The sequence below is a fragment of the Giraffa tippelskirchi genome, chromosome 9 (genome assembly GCF_054371585.1).
Source record: "Giraffa tippelskirchi isolate mGirTip1 chromosome 9, T2T-mGirTip1v1.2.pri, whole genome shotgun sequence".
Taxonomy (NCBI): Eukaryota; Metazoa; Chordata; class Mammalia; order Artiodactyla; family Giraffidae; genus Giraffa; species Giraffa tippelskirchi.
In genome coordinates, this window is record NC_137283.1 from 25,820,781 (window position 1) to 25,838,720 (window position 17,940).

Genomic DNA, 17,940 nt, shown 5'->3' on the forward strand with positions numbered 1-17,940 from the left:
TTTGATAATTTATTTCTTATTAGAATACATATTTGTGCCATTATTATTTCTTCATATAATTCCTTCAACATGATTCTTGTCATATCAAAAATTGTGACTATTTGCATAAATCTTGAAGTTCTGAGGTCAGGAGTGGTAACTTACTGGTTTCTTTTATAGGTACTTAGTGTGCGACTGAAGTGACTTAGCAGCAGTAGCAGTGCCTACTGTGATATAAAGCATACGATAAGGGCCCAGTAAATATTTGTAGAATTCTAAGAAATTAGCAAAGTACCCTGAAGGAGGGCATGGCAACTCCAGCATTCTTGCCTGGTGAATCCCCATGGACAGAGGAGCCTGGTGAGTCCATGGGGTCACAAAGAGTTGGGCATGACTGAGTGACTAAGTACAGCACAGCACAGCAAAGTATTATAGTTTAGTGAAATATTATGCTAAATAACTTTTAATTAGCCAAATTAAGAATTGAATTAGAGAAGAAAGGATTCACCAAGGAAACCATCATATTAAACATGTAACTTTACCAAAGATTCATTATCTAGACTAAGTTTTGAAACATTCAATAAGTTTCCATCATTGAATCATCCGATTACTATTGATGATGATTAATTTGTACGCATTGGATTATTACATAGTAAACTTTTAAGCAACTGTGTTTCATATTTTGAGATTTACTTCAGATAGTGTTAAATACCAGAGGTGCAAATTCAATTTAAAAGGATCTGTGGTAGCTGCATATAGAAATAGTTGTGCCATTACTACTTTACTGTTTTATTCCTTCATCGTGATTCTTGTCATATCATAGATTGTGATGCTTTGAATAAATCCTGAAGTTCTGAGGCCAGGAATGGTGTCTTACTGATATGGTATTTTTTATGAGTAAGGCGCTTACTGCGTATCATGGTATAAGGCATAACTGTAACTGTGTTAGTCACTCAGTAGTGTCCAACTCTTTGTGTCCCCAAGGATAGTAGCCTGTCAGACTCCTCTGTCCATGGAATTTTCCAGGTAAGAATACAGGAGTGATTAGCCATTCCTTTCTCCAGGGGATATTTCCAACCCAGGGATCGACCCTGAGCCTCCTGCATTTCAGGCAGATTCTTTACCATCTGAGCCACCAGGAAAGCCTGGTATAAGGCATACAGTAATATAATGCAACACACTGTTGCAGGAGTGCAACAATAAAAATAAAAATGATAACCATAACAACAGTTCCATGAGTGGGTTCAGTCTGGCCGGGACATTGTTTCTTCAATATTAGATGTTCGTGTTGTGTGTGCTTAGTTGCTCAGTCGTGTCTGACTCTTTAAGAGACCTCGTGAATGGTGCCCCACCAGGCCCCTCTGTCCATGGAATTCTCCAGGCAAGAATACTGGAATGGGTAGCTGTTCCCTTCTCCAGGGGGTCTTCCTGACCCAGGAGCTGAACCCAGGTCTCCCTCATTGCAGGCAGATTCTATACTGTCTGAACCACCAGAGAAACTTGGTATAAGGCATACAGTAATACAGGCAACATTACTCATGGAAATGTATAAACTATTATAACTCTAAACATTCTTAAAGCATGTAAGACTCCTTTGTAAAATGTTGCAATAAGTCATTACACAATTTTCTCCATTGCATATTAAAGATTCCCAAGATTCCCAATCTTCATCATAGCCACTTAGAAGGTAATGCTGATCAATCTCACTCATATTCTCTATCTTGATTTGCAAAGAATCTTTACTGTATGATGCAAACAGTATGTTATTACAGAGTGAAAAGAGGTAGTTACAATAGAAAACACTAAATATCTATGCTTAAGACTTTCTTTCAGAGACATATTCACACAGCATCTAAGGGGGAAGAAAGATAGTACACTTGAGTGTGTATGTTTTAAATTGGCCACTTAAAAGAACCAATGTGTGGTGAAGGTTGGCATATGGTTTGTCTGTAGGGCTTGATCTTCAGGCATAGTTATTATTAACAGTGGAAAGAAATGCATTCAGATTATAAATCTCCAAACTGAAGGGAGACTAAATATATATATTTTGAACTTCATAATGTCAGTTTCAATTGAATTGCATGTTTAAAAATAAAGCTACCTCCTTCAGAATACTTAAATGTTTATCGGAATGTAGCCTACATTCAGAAATGGTACTATTAGTTCATATTAAATAATAATGATTAAGAGCCATAGCTCCAGTAAAGAAAACTAAAAACTAACAAGTGAATGTTTCAGTAGAACTTGTCAAAAAGCTATAATTGACTAAACATAACTGGAAATGTGGTGTATAGGATAGATGGTCAGGCTTCAAAATGTAGAGGTTAAGATATACAAAATATGAGTTCCTGCAGTAAATATTTCTCTTTATGATACAGCTAAGCTGCATTTTGAAACTCATCAGAGATGCCTCAAAGGGTGAAACATTCTGGATTGCCTTTCATGGATGACAAGTTTAGAAGGTTATTTGAAATGTATAAATATTAAAGGTTCTTTGTCACCTTCTAACATTATTATAACATTTCTCATTGTGAGGAAGAGAAAGTGAGGGGAAAGAATCAAATCATGAACACGTATGTTAAAGAAGTAGTAGTCATATTTGGTAGAGTATCAAGCCAATGGAAAAGGAAGTATAACTGCAATTTAGGAAAATCTATGTGGGAGAATGCAAATCATCAGTGACTAGTTCAATCAGGGATAATTGAAAGAAAACATAATCATTTTTTGCACTGAGTAGCTCTCATATAATCTATGACTTTCAAGTTTTGCTGCCCTCCTTTCTTCCCACACAAAATGGTTAGCCTCTCTATTCTGTCCATGGATAAACTACAAGTTTCCTGAGCTGACTAGAACCTGAAGACAAAAATAAAAGTCTTATTATGTTCTTTAAGGCATTGGTTAAGCCCAGGTTCATTCCCTGAAAATAAATTCATCTAACCTGATGTGCCTCTCACATGCTGTGCATTGCCATAAATGTCTTAAATCCATTTTTGATCCTGTGAAGCAGCATATTTTATGAAATATGTGATAAATTCACACATTTGAGATTAGAATTTGGCTGATTGTCCTTTCAGAGGCTAAATAAAAACCAGGTTGATTGCTATAGCACTTTGTCAAAGATACCAAATGAAATTCATGTATCAAAATGGAACTAGGGCAAATTCACTCCAGATTCACTGTAAATATTATATCATTTCTTTAAGAACTATCTTTCAGTAAACCACAAGTATAACCAATGTATTTCATGGTGTTAGAATCTCTTCTAAAACATAATTTTCATAAACTACTTGAAGAATAGTTTCAGTGGTGTGATCTAAAATGATTTAAATAGAATTTTCTATGTGTTTAATGGAAGCAAACTTTTCCTCCTGGATCAAGCTTCTATAAAATATTTATAGAATAGTATCTAAAATGTTGTCTTTAGTATTCTTGCCTTTTGTGAACTCTCTACAGAGTGATATAACTAATCACTAAGCAGTGAATAAAATGTGAGGTAAATGTGTCTGCATAAAAATGATACTGCATCCAATCAGAACTCAAAGAAAAAATATATAATTTAAAGAGCATGTTTTATGAAATATGTCATAAATTCACATTATTTATGGCATGACAGTAATTGTTGTAGCTGTCATACAATCATTCATATCAATAATCTTTCCTCAAAGTTAAATAGAATAGCTTTTTTGGTAACAACTTTTTTGTTTTTTTTGTGGTAACTGTTTTTGAGAAGTTGATGCAGATAGTTCATTTTTGTGTTTTGAGACCAAAAAAAATACCTATATAAACACAAAAAATGGATTCATGTTGAAAATCCCAAAAGCCAAGCTTTTCCTGTTCAAGATTTGTCAAACTAAAGAATATCACCACTGTACCTGATATACCTTTCTAGAAAAGTTATGACTTATCAGCAGTTTTTCAAATAGTGTTGAAAGTGGTCTTTACCTGATTGGATAATATAAATCTTTGGATGATAGTAGAAAAACGACTGGGGAGGAGAAATAAATCTTTAAGTGATCCCATAAATCATATAAAAGAGCCCTCAGCCCGTATGCATCAGGGTTAAATTTACACATTTTAGCACACTTTAATATAATGTGTGGACAGAGATGAATATTGCATAGGGGGTTGATTAATACTAGTTTTAGAAGTTTCTATAAAACTAATTTTGTGTTTCTTTATAAATTAATATCACACACCTATTTGAATGAGTATTTAATGGAAAGCTTTCATTAATATTTAAACTACAAATGTACACAAAATACAGAGACCTTCAAACAGTCACCATTTTCTATACAAAATTTGGACAATTCTTTTGAGTTTAATATCTTTCTCCAAGAATAAATCAAGTGTTAATGACAAGGCATTTCTAGGAGCAATAGATCTAGATGGCAAGGGCAACCTGACATTAATTAATCCATAATGAAAAGTGAAAACACAAAGAAAAACAGACAATTTCTTATTCATTATCAATTTAATTAATCAAATAGTTAGACAGTAGTGGAACATAAATGCTGAAACAGAAGCAAGCTATCTGTTTATCCAAGTCATGGAGAAGATTGGGTTAGACACACTGAAAGGCTTCATGATTCTAGAATTCTAAAATATCACAAGGATAATAATAAGATTAAGGATTGAAGAGGACTGAGTCTTCAAAGAGAAAAGGAAGGGTTTAGTAAAAACTCAAACTATTTTAGTCATGCAGTTGCCTATGTGAACTCATATTTGGTCATAAACCTGCCACGTCATGATGGAGTAACTACTACTAAATCAGTGAATACATACCCCAGAGTCCTTACCCCACATTTGGGATAACTTTGAGCTGTACTCTACTCTATTTCCCAGGTTTTCCAATACTGTTAGTTCCAATTGCCCACAGTGGTCAATATCCTAATAATGCTACACCGTTAACTGCTTCCTTTTTTCCCTACCTCAATTCCCCCCTTCCTACTGATATCTCAGAGGTCACCTCCCAAATTACTTCTGTAGGACTCCTTGTCTCTGGGTTGGCTTTTAGGGGAATCCAAACACAGGACGAGCTTCCCAGGTGGCACTAGTGGTAAAGAACCCGCCTGCCAGTGCAAGAGACGAGAAATGTGGGTTTGATCCGTGGGTTGGGAAGATCCCCTGAAGGAGGGCATGGCAACCCACTCCAGTATTCTTAACTGGAGACTCCCCATGGACAGAGGAACCTGGTGGGCTACAGTCCAAAGCATCACAGAGTCCAATATGACTGAAGTGACTTAGCACAAACAGTGGACAGACATTAATTCTAGAATGAATCAAGGAACTTTATGTGTGAGATGGATTAATGTTGGACCAAAAGAAAACAAAAACAAAAACAACTTGCTAGTTATTGACTAAAAGGGCTTTTTATAAAGCGTGAATACAATGTGTGAATGACTGGACACTGCTTGGTATCATAGCAGGGTTAAAAAGCTTTGTCACTGTTGACATTTGAGATAGATAACTCTTTGTTGTGGTGATTGTTCTGTACATTGTAAGTTGTCTAGCAGCATTCCAGATATCTACCCACTAGACATCTGTAGCCCTCCTCTTCCTTTCTGACAATCAAAAATCTCTCTAGATATTGACAAATGTCCCAGGGGTGGCAGAATGCAGAAAGGCCAAATCATCTCCTATTATCCCCCTTTAGGAGCCACTGGGTTATGAAATGACTTCATTTAATTTAACCAATTAAGTTCACTTATCCAACTAACACGTATAGAGTGAATCCTGCATACTAGACATTGTGTTAGTAGATGGCAAAAACACATATAGTTCCTGATTTCACGGAGTTTATATCCTAGTCAGAGGAAAATAAGTAAAATAAACGATTACATCACACTGAGAAACTGTCCATAATTCTGAGGCATTTTCTAATGGATACTGTAGAATGAGTCATTTCTTTCCAAAATAAAATACATATATACATATATATAAAACTATTTCAATGTGAGTGTATGGGCCGTTGCAGCAGATAACTTAATATTAAGAGGTAGGAGACTCTCAAAGTCAGATCTGCTGAATTTTTATAACTGAATGTTTGATCCAGATTTTTAAAACCCTTGTTGTGTATGATTTATATAGTGCTATTTTGCTGTTTTCAAATATAGATAAATGCAGTGGTGGGTATAATAAATTCTGTATGTTTTTATATGATTTAATAGTAAATACTCTGTAATATCGGAGAAGGCAATGGCACCCCACTCCAGTACTCTTGCGTGGAAAATCCCATGGATGCAGGAGCCTGGTAGGCTGCAGTTCATGGGGTCTCTAAGAGTCTGACATGACTGAGCGACTTCACTTTCACTTTTTACTTTCATGCATTGGAGAAGGAAATGGCAACCCACTCCAGTGTTCTTTCCTGGAGAATCCCAGAGACGGGGGAGCCTGGTGGGCTGCCATCTATGGGGTCGCACAGAGTCGGAAACTCGGATGAAGCTAAAGACTTGTCAGTTTTTACAGTGCAAATTCTGCCTGGTGGGAGAGAAGGATGAAATACTTGCCCTTGATTCTTGCTTCATGCCTTTTGTGCTAAAATACTGTGGGACACTGAGTATGTTTTGCTTTCCTTCACTACTGCAATTTTATTTGTTTTCTTTCCTCATTACATGTACTTTGCCCGTATTTTCTACCTACCTTCTCTCTATAAGTTTTATTAAAGAGCAGACATGCTTCTGTTGAAAAAAATGTGAATGCTTATCCTAAAGCAAAAATGTAAGAAGCATTGGAAAGTGATTTTTAAAATTGATTTTCAGTCTTGTTTTCTTAGACTTTCTAGGCGATTTCCCCTCCTAACCTCATATAGTCTTCTTTTTATGAATCATACAAAAAATTGGTCTCCCCTCATATCTCTCTGTGCTCATCAGTCCTGTCGGTGTGGAAGGCCTTATGCTATGATCACGTGACCCTCTCTAAAGGCTTTTTTTTTTTTATATAAATTTATTTATTTTAGTTGGGGGCTAATTACTTTACAATATTGTAATAGTTTTTGCCATACATTGACATGAATCAGCCATGGGTTTACATGTGTTCCCCTTCCTGGACCCCCCACCCACTTCTTTTTGTCTTGTTGAGTTCTGCATGGGACAAACAAGAAGTGCAAACTGCAGCAGCATTAATGACTCCACAGCAGCCCTCAGCCAATGATATATTAGAATTGGTGAGTAACTGCCCCAGCTTCTCAGTTGTTTCCCACACTTTTCCAGAGGAATTACATCACCAGTCCTACTTACTGGCTTCCTTCCCTTCCCTGTCTCACTTCCTCGTGCCCCTGTGATACTGTTTGGGTCACTTTATCAATAAAGCGTTCCAAAGCATCCTGCATTTGAATAATAGGCCAAAAGAAAGATCAGAACTTTTTGGAGTTTACAATCTAGGGTGAATTATGGAAATTGTTATTCATGTACAAAATGTTACAATTCTCTTAGACCCTAATAACCTCTGGAGTTGAAGTGAGAAACCTTCAACCAATGTATAGTATATCTATGTTTTCTCCATACTGATTTTTTTTCATTTTTTTTCTTTTCTTTCTTCCTTTTTTTCTTTTTTTGGTTGGTGTAGGCAACAATACTGTTACAATAGTATTTAATAAGTTTCTTTGTTATTTCAACCTATCTTTTAATATCTTGGATATTTTTTAATGCCATACTTGTCTCCTGAAAGTTAGAATTCTGATAATCACTTCTCAGGGAGACGTGTAAGAAAAAGCATCATTTGTTTAGCAGGAACATAATCCTTCATATTCACACTCTGATCTGACAAAAGCTACATTAGTACAGATTACATTGAGAATTTTCAACACAGAGAGAAGCATCTGGTGTATCTGGAGTGGCTGCCTTTTTTTCAGAAACTCAGAGCTGACATTAAGATTAAAATCCTACATACCTGGTTCTCCAACATGTAGAATACATAAATTGGGAAGTTGCAGCAGATAATAACTTAATATTAAGAAGAGACTCTCAAAGTCCAGATCTGCTATTTAAAATTTTACAATTGAATGTTATATTCAGATTTTCAAAACCCCTGTTGCGTATGATTTATACTGTGCTATTTTGCTACTTTCAAGTCTATGTAAATACAGTGGTGAGTGTAATCAAATCTTAATACATAATTTTAAACCATTTTTTGCTACACTTAGCAAAGTGTGATAAAAGATACAATGTGTATATAATTGTGTTTGTAAGAACTATGCTTTTAAGAAAAGAAACACTAACTAAAGGAATAATTTTGCAATTGGAATATAAATATTTCCAATGTATTTTGTTGCACTGAAAATAAAACATTATATGACAACATAGACTTGACATGTACATTGTTTTGAACTAATTAGTACTTTCTCTAGATTAAAGTACATTGTCTTAGGGAAGTAGATTTTGTCTTATTTCTTGTTTCCTTTTTCTCAAACCAAGATTCCTCTTAGAATAAATTTGTTAAGTGCATGAACTGAAACATATAGAATTAAAAGGGAAATGTGTTATTCTGAAGTGCAGTTATCAAAATATTAATAGCATATATTTGTAGTATAGAAATATGTGCACTTCTTTAATAACATATCAAATAAGACAATCTAGCAATGAGTTTAACATCAAACATCATTTCGAACTAAAGAGCACTATTTCAAAATATCAGAAATATGTGTCATGTGATACAAAATTATCTGTAATTTTTATTAGGTACAACAAACACTAGAGTGGTTTGTTGCTTACAATCATAATTAACAGATGATGCAAATAAAGATGTAATATTTTATATTTCCCCACTGAAGTTCACAAGGGATTTCCCAGGTGGCACTAGTGGTAAAGAACCTGCCTGCCAATGCGGGAGACATAAGAAACACAGGTTTGATCTCTGGGTCAGGGAAGACACCCTGGAGGAGGGCATGGCAACCCATTCCAGTATTCTTGCCTGGAGAATCCCATGGATGGAGGAGCCTGGTGGGCTACACATCATAGGGTCCCAGAGAGTTAGACATGTCTGAAGTGACTTAGCACACACACACTGAAATTCACAAACCTCTTGAGTTCTATCAAGGACCGCTGGATAAGAATTCTGATTTTGGAGTAACAATATGACATTGATAGATGTTGTTGGAATAACCCTGAGAATATTCCAACCCAAAGTGGTTTTAAGAAAGAAATGACTAGGTTTTAATGTTTTCACAAAATAAAAGTTCATTTTTGAGCTCTTAAAAGCTGTAGTAGCAACTCAGGTATTTATAGGAAATGCAAATTAATAAAATGGGCAAATAAGAACATAGGAGTTGTGAAGACACAGGATCTTTCTGAAAGAAATTATGTATATATGCCACATAAAATGTCTTAGGACCCAACTGCTGCTCGTGTTGCTAAGTCACTTCAGTCATGTCCGACTCTGTGTGACCCCATAGACGGCAGCCCACCAGGCTCCTCCACCCAACTAATCCAGGGCTAAAAATCTGTAAACTGTGATAAAAATGTGCAAAACCAAAAGATAGTTTTTATTTTGGAAAGCTCTTTGCAAATAGTGTCTCCTATCTTTACCACCTGCCTATATTTCTACAGGTAAACAGACAGTACTGTCTCTGCTTCACAATCTGAAAACAAACTAGTGATCTAGGTCACATACCTAATAAGAAAATCTAAGCATAATCACCAGGATTCCACTTTGTTTCCTCTAAAGAATAAGTCATTGCTGAAACCTTGTGTTGATAAGACATATTTAGGGGAAAAAAGTCAAATTTAGCTTATGGTGTGAGCAAACAGTGAAACTTAACTTGCAAACAAATGCACAGTAAGTCCCAGTGTGCTAAGCTGTCTGATACATGCATTGTGCTGAATTCTTGACAGATATGTATTCTGCAAGGGACGTTTTGGCATCAATATTAGATACTTGAACTAGTTTAGATAAAAAGGGAGTTATTTGGGGAAACCTCAAAACTGTCCAATAGTCAAAACCTCTTCATAATTTTTCTCTAACATTTCCACTTCCATATGGGTGTAAACGGAATCTTCCAAAACCAATGCCAACATGGAAAGAATTTTTTGATCAGAGTTGCTACATCAGCTTTGTTGATTCAACAGTTCAGAGAATGTTTTAACCTGTGTATATCTGTTGACTTTAAGGGTGTCATCTAGTGTGGATCAATTGTAATTTATAAATCTTTTTAATTGAAATTGTGAGATCAATACTTTCTGGAAGAGTGAAGGAAACTTATGGCAAAATTCAGTTTTGGTAAAAAGAATTTATTATTATTTTTTCAGTCAACTAAAACTAAAATTTAAATAGATATATCATAGATATATAGCTATGAAATAGCTATTAAGATCTCTAATTCTCTTAATTACTACTGGAAAATTTGATACTATTTTTATATAAACAAATTTATTTTAATGATACCATTGTATTGTCATTTCAAATCCTCTCTTCATAGCTTTCCAAATTTTCCATCTCTTAATAGTTTAAATTAATGACATATTTTATTCTTATTTAAACTTAAATTTTAATAATATATGTTTTATTGGTGTTATAACTTCAGAGATGAAAGCAAAAAATAAAATAAGTTAATATTTGTAAAGAAACCCCTGGAAAGTGTTACATTTAAATATTAAGCATATTTATGTTATTGCATGATAAAGTTTTTCCTTTTATTATACAGCTTTTAATTTTTCACTAAAACATATCACTGTCATAGAAAAAAATTTAAATTGTATTTAAAATTGGTTAAGAGTTTCTCATGTACTTCCATGTTTCATCAAAAAAAACCCAAAAAACTCAACATGATTTTATTTCTTAAATGAAGAAAATTAAAGCAGGACAGTGGACCAGGGAAAGAGTAACTGAGATTTTATATAACACGGTAAAGGTCTCCTTGACACGGTGACATTTGAGCAGAGACTGAATGGAGCAGTAGAGCCACACAGGAAGAAGAGCGTGGGAAGAGGCATCCGGCCGAGGGCCGAACAGGTGTCAGAGAGGCAGCGTGCCTTCAAATAGTATTGACCAGAACCTACTATGTATACATATGATGTTTTTTCCGTGCTATGACAGTACCAAACAGCTAAAACTCATGTTTCATACCCTCAAGGAATTTTAACTTCACCCAGAGGAGAGCACTGAGAAATAAAAAATAATTAAAAAACAATTCAAAACAATTTCTCTTACACAAAAGAATCTATACATATTTTTAAAATCATCTATTCCACTTAATCTAGGGTATAAAAGACAGATTTTATATTATTAGGTGATACTAAACTTGAGATATTCATTCTACTATAATTAGAAGCCATTTGTCGTTTGCACTTATGTCTTCAATAATGAGTCAAGATTAAAAGTCTATGATTTGTCTATAATTTTACTTTTAAAACTAAATTGTATGTCCTCTTACAGAAATATAAAAGCAGATCCTAAAATTGTAAATTAATTCTGACAAATCTGTCAGTAGACTCTAAAATATCAAAACAATGAAGTTCCAGAATGCTCTTTAGATGTTGCTATACATAAAAAAAATTTTTAATGTATTTTTTCAATAAATACTGTGCTGTTTTGCTGTGCTATGACACACCAGTTATCTTGACACTACTTCATTTGTGTACTAGCATTTTTTATTATGTGCCAAATTTATTTCTGCTACAATTGAAGAGCTACCTTCTTATGGATACATGTGCTAGATGGAATGTTTGGTTGATCAAAATACAGGAAACCATGGAGAGTGGAACATTATAATATTAAGTGAGCATTATATAAAGCCCTCCCTGAAAAAAAGATCACACAATTGTTAGATCAGAAAGAACTCTGACTTGGGATAAAGATGGTAATTGTTGGCTTAGTAAGTAGCTGGAAACAGAGGAATAAGAAGTAAAAAACCGGGTCCAATTCAGTCTCCCTTCAAGTGTATAACCGATACTCTCAGGCTTGCCTCTAACCTAAGTATCTGAGAACCAGTGGACAACCATGTGTTAAATTCTCTGAGTAAAAAGGGTACAGTTAGTTCTATAAAGCTTCATCTCCTCATTGAACAAATATTTAACGTACAAGCCTAGGAGAAACAATTATAAATAAGTCAGATATCTTCTCTGCCTCAACAAGGCCTCTAATTTAGTAAAGATAAAAGCAAGTAAGAGCATTATTGTAAGAATGCTCACTGGCAGCTATGCTGAAACTGGAATGATACCGAGATGAGCATAGTCCCTGAGCAGAAATGACATGTAAATTCATGAAGTGTCCTATATTTTTAAGAATACAGCTCTCAAAAATTATAAAAGTTAATATTAAAAGTGTGCTCATGTTTGTTCAGTTGCTCATTTGTGTCCAACTCTTTGTAACTCCATGGATTGTAGCCCACCAGGCTTCTCTGCCCATGGAATTCTCCAGGGGCTTTTCCCGACCCAGGGATTGAATCTGGGTCTCCCACATTGCAGGCAGATTCTTTACCATCTGAGCCATCAGGGAAGCCCCAAAATATACTTAGGTCATGTGTTTTATATATTATGAGACTTTTAATTTTTGTGTTTAGAACAATTACAGATTATGTAATTACTGATATATTTGGATCTATCTCTACCAGTATGTTTTTGATCTCTCTCTCTGTTTCTGTCTCCCTATTTTTCCCTTTCCTGTCATCTTTTTAGTTTTTAAAATATATTTTGGTATCTAGTATTAATGTATCTTTTCTCTGTATGTGCACATTTCTAGAATTTCTTTCTATTCTTAGAAGGACACCAGTCCTACAGAGGGTTCCACTTTTATGACCTGATTAAACCTCAAATGCATTTTTTAAAGACTCTATCACCAAATACAGTCATATTTTAAGGTACTGTGATTATAACTTCAATATGTGAATGTGGTTGGGAGACACAATTCAGTCTATAATGTCATCATAACCAGATTTAAATGTACAGTACTTTGTGGCTCAGCTGGTCAAGAATCCACTTGCAATGCGGGAGAGCTGAGTTCGATCCCTGGGTTGGGAAGATCCCCTGGAAAAGTGAAAGGCTACCCACTCCAGTATTCTGGCCTGGAAAATTCCATGGACTGGACTGTATAGTCCAAGGGGTCGCAAAGAGTCGGACATGACTGAGTGACTTTCACTTTCACCATAGTATTAAGTGCATTTGAATTGTTGTCAAACCATAGAAATCATCCATCTTTAAAATACTTTTCACCTTGCAAAACTGAAATTCTGCAGCTATTTAAAAATAATTCCTCCCCTACTTTCTGTCTCTATGAATTTGATTATTCTAGATGATTTATTTAAACAGATTCATAGAGCATTTATCTTTTATGACTGGTTAATTTCACTAAGCATAATGTCTTCAAGGTTCATTTGTGTTATACCATAGGATGTGTCAGAATTTTTTCCTTTTTAAGGCTGAATAATATTCCATGGTGTGTATGTTTATCCACTATCCAATGATGGAAATTTTGGTTGTTTCCTAAATATATTTACTTTTAAGGACCACAAATAACTGATTGATACATTCTTTCCAGGTTTTACAGTTGCTTCCAGTAGGAGACACAGGGTGGAATGTCCTTACTCTATATCATCTGCAACCAGAACCCACTTAGAAGTTTCATTTTGATATGAAACCAGGATACTCATTATAAGCATAACAGAAACTGCCCTATAGCATTCGATTTGAAGGATAGCATACATCAAATATATCTCCATCTACCGCTCTCTAGAGATGTTTTGTTTAAATGAAAATATCTCCCCCTTGACACATTGTATTTGAAGATGCAAACCACCTTGGAAAGAGTAATACAATTTTCTTTGTACAGTATTAGCCATTGATATTTTAATGTGACAGTTTATGGCTTCTTTTCTTCTTTATAATTAGTTGAAAAGTGGGACAGTGAGCAACTTATGAATAAATAACCACTCAATATGCAACAACATAATGTTTCCACTCCCTCTACTTATTGCCTCCCATTATCCTCAAATAACATGTATTAACTGCCTATTTTACTTGAGATAATTATACATGATCATAAAAAATCTTTATGAAAAGGATATTTCTATCAAGAGAACCCCTTAACTCCCATCACCATGCTGAGGGAACTCAGAGCAACTTTTAGATTTTCCTTAGGTCTTATTTAAATTTTCACAAAATAAACTCAAGCCAGAAATTTCCCATAGATGTTCCCTGATGATTATGAATTGGAGATTACACTCTTAGGACTGAAGAAATGACTGACAATCTTAGTAAATGCATTCTAGTTACTAGCGAGCAAATAGTCAATTCAATTGTAGTTCAGTTGCTAAGTCGTGTCCAACTCTTTCTGACCACATGAACTGAAGGACACCAGGTTTACCTGTCCTTCACCATCTCCTGGAGTTTTCTCAAACTTAAGTCCATGATGCCATCCAACCATCTCTTCCTCTGTCGCCCCTTTCTCTTTCTGTCCTCAATCTTTCCCAGCATCAGGGTCTTTTCCAATCAGTCGGTTCTTTGCATCAGGTGGCCAAAATATCGGAGCTTCAGCTTCAGCATCAGTCTTTCCAATGAATATTCAGGGTTGATTTCCTTTAGGACTGACTGGTTTGATCTCAATCCAATTACCTCGGTCCTAAGAAGTTTAAATTAAGCCTCTCCAAATGTGAGGAAGGTTTTAATTGCTAATAAGATAATTGTACCTGGTTTCAAAGTAGAGGCTATAGTTTTCTTTTTTAAAAAACTCATTTTTTGGGAAATAGAGCAATTCCCTGAGAGGAGGGATGATAAAAAAAACAATAACTGAGTTTCCCTCACAGATGAATTTACTGCTGTATCTCATACTGACATAATTAATAATAAGCAGATGTGTCCTTTTTCTTTTTTTACTTTCATGTGTTCCCATATTGTCTTAACATATTATTATTGTATTAGCAATTACTAAATGAGGAATTAGCACTGCATCTACTTATTACCACCTGTTAATCTACATTGGAAATTCCGTCTATGCTTTGACATTCCGTGCTATTCTGTGTTGAGCCATCTGAAGTTTCAAAGAGAGCTCTTATTACCAAATTAATTTTGAAAGAAGTAAGCTTTTGCCCTTCCCGCTTTTTTCAGGAGAGACTTACTAACAGATGTTCTTTTATGTTATACGCATATCTCTGTTACCCACTTTGGGGAGAGGGTACACGATTTATCTGCTTTGTATGATGCAAATGAAGTGAGAATTTGAAAAAATGGTGTCATGGACTTCTTCATATTGACTTTCTTAACCTTTCAAATTTTAATAGAAAGTAACCTTTTCCTTATTTTATGTTTAATTAAATCTCCCCCACTCTTCAAAGAAAACCGTTTTTTCTCTCCATAAAGTAAACTGGAGATTGCTATTGAACCTTTCTTCTCAGTCAATAATTCTTTTATTTTCTTTTCTCAATCAGCAAATATAGTGCCCGATAAAGGTGAATTTATTGGACCAATGCTTATTGTGTATTTACAGTCAAAATGCCTGTCTCAAAAAATGTTACTCTAAAAACTTAATTTATCCTCAGATCAAAAGTTGATACTATTTAGATTTTATTTGAATATAAAATAGAGTACAAATTAAAAGAGACAAGAATAGTTTCACAGCAGTAAGTTAAAAAACATTTTTTAATTCATTTTTTAATAGTGCTTGTAATTTGGACAAAACTCTCCAATAAGAGGAAAAAAGTTATTTTCTACTCTGGTTGAAAGAATCCCATGATTCTTTCAGGAATCAAATCTGCATTTATATCAGATATGTATCATTATAAAACTTTCACAACATTTCTGCTTCTGCTCAGAAAATGTTTTGATGATGTACAATTGTACTGAATGCTGTTAAAATGTTAGACTATTTTATTTCAATAAATGCGCTGCTCTAATAGTATTCTTTCTGAAGAATAAAGCGAGTGCTTTGAATTTTCTTTTTATTTGAGGCTAATGACAGAAACTGAACTATCACATCACATTTATGGTAACTAACCTGTTCAGTTCAGTCGCTCAGTGGTGTCTTACTCTTTGAGACCCCATGGACCACAGCACGCCAGGCTTCCCTGTCCATCATCAGCTCCCAGAGCTTACTCTAACTCATGTCCATCGAGTCGGTGATGCCATCCAACCATCTCATCTTCTGTCCTCCCCTCTTCCTCCTGCACTCAATCTTTCCCAGCCTCAGGGTCTTTTCCAATGAGTCTGTTCTTCACCTCAGGTGGCCAAAGTACGGGAGCTTCAGCTTCAGCATCAGTCCTTCCAATGAATATTCAGGATTGATTTCCTTTAGGATGGACTGGTTGGATCTCCTTGCAATTCAAGGGACTCGCAAGAGTCTTCTCCAACACCACAGTTCAAAAGCATCAATTTGGTGCTGAGCTTTCTTTATAGACCAACTTTCACATCCATACATGACTACTGGAACTAACCTGTAGTTTTTGGTAAATATTTTATTCTCTTTGCCAGAATATATGGTTTACATCATAAATTTTAAGAATAATTAAGAATATTTTTGGTATTTTTTTATGAAGTTGCTTTGCAATGGAGATAAATCTAACAAATCAAACAGGTCACATAATTCATTCATTCAGCAAATATTTATTTAGCTTCTACTGTAACTCAGCACTGTTCTGGATAATTAAAATGTATATGTGAGTCGCTCAGACAAATATTCCTGTTCTTATAGAGGTTATGCTATAGGATGAGAGTTAAAGGAATATATGAGAAATAAACCAAGTAAGCTATCTTGGGTATAGGCTGATGAATACCATAGATAAAAGGAAAAGTCAACTAGAGTAAGTAGGAGACAACCAAAAGTTGGGGTGAGAGCATATTTTTAAGATTCAATAAATGGTCATAGTAGCTTTTTGAAGACAAGCTGAAGGTAGGGACGAGTTACCCATGTTAATTCTGAGTAAGACCACTGCAGGCAGGAGATAACTGAGGAAGATCCTAAGGAATGGTTTAGGAAGGAAAAATAAGTCATATGATTTAAAGGAAAAAAACAGGAGGGGGAAAACAGCAGGTCCTCCAGGAGGTTAAAGCACTGAGAAAGTGGCTTGATTGCAGTGCATAAACAGCAGACTCCCCTCATTTCATGAGGGTTTGGTTTTCATGGTTTTCAAAACCTCAGTTTTAAAAAAAACTTTTTTCCATAAATCTTCTGTAAATAAAAATTAGAATTGAATATTTAGATTACCCTGAATTATTCTTGACTCACCTAACAAAATAAAACTGGGTAAGTTTGCATCATTAGAAAGTAATGAATCAGAAAAGTTCTGTTCCTATTTGAGGAAAAAAAGACACCTGCAACAGTCACCCTATTTTGATGCCAACACCTTATTGTGATAGGTTGCAGCCTTGGTAAAGAAGGCTCTGCAACTAAATGTCTTAAGAGTTTTATAATTGAGAAAATGTTACCAAAGTTGAATTGGAAAGCTAAGCTCAAGCCCTTGTATACAAATAATCATAGAAACAGAGAATTCTATTAAAGGAAAAGAAATTATGAAAGAGGGACCAGAAAGGAAAGAAGCATGGTGAAAAATGCGTACAATGGTTGAAAAGCCAGATGCAAAAGAAAGTATGGCCTAAAACCTTGACAAGTCATGTTCACCATTTCAATATGGAAATTAGATCTATTAGGGGAAAGTAACACATGAAATAACCTAGAAAAACACATTTGTTTCTCCCATACTTTGACTAAATGGTCACAGTGTACCAGAAACTATATGAGCATTAAGATAAAATGCCCCTGGCAGTTTTCAGACAATAGAAGGTATTTTAGCTGGTATTTAAAAATCACAAGATTGCACCTAGATGATTCAAACTAAAAGCTTTTATTTTCCAAAGCACAAATAACGCAGTCAGCTATATCCACAACATCAATATACTTTATAAAGAGCTCCACTTAGCTAGTTTAGTAACATTGGGTTTTGAATAACTGTTACTGCTCTTTCTTCATGCCTAGAAAGAAGTCTACTTATTTGATATTAATTTTTTTAACCCTCCAGATTTTCACTGAAGGTTATATTATTTG

At 34.9% G+C, this 17,940-nt stretch overlaps 1 protein-coding gene and 1 pseudogene across 1 annotated transcript in view; both read left to right on the top strand.

Moving 5' to 3' along the window:
• The window catches only part of LOC145520805 (uncharacterized), a 210,770-nt gene extending 196,916 nt beyond the window's left edge, over positions 1 to 13,854 (top strand). The window contains exon 7 of the mRNA XM_081528270.1: positions 13,447 to 13,854. Within this exon, the coding sequence (XP_081384396.1) occupies positions 13,447 to 13,524 (78 nt within the window). The 3' untranslated portion in view covers positions 13,525 to 13,854. The remainder of the gene's footprint in view (positions 1 to 13,446) is intronic.
• LOC145522099 (U6 spliceosomal RNA) lies at positions 12,094 to 12,192 on the top strand (annotated as a pseudogene).
• Positions 13,855 to 17,940: the final 4,086 nt, after the last annotated feature.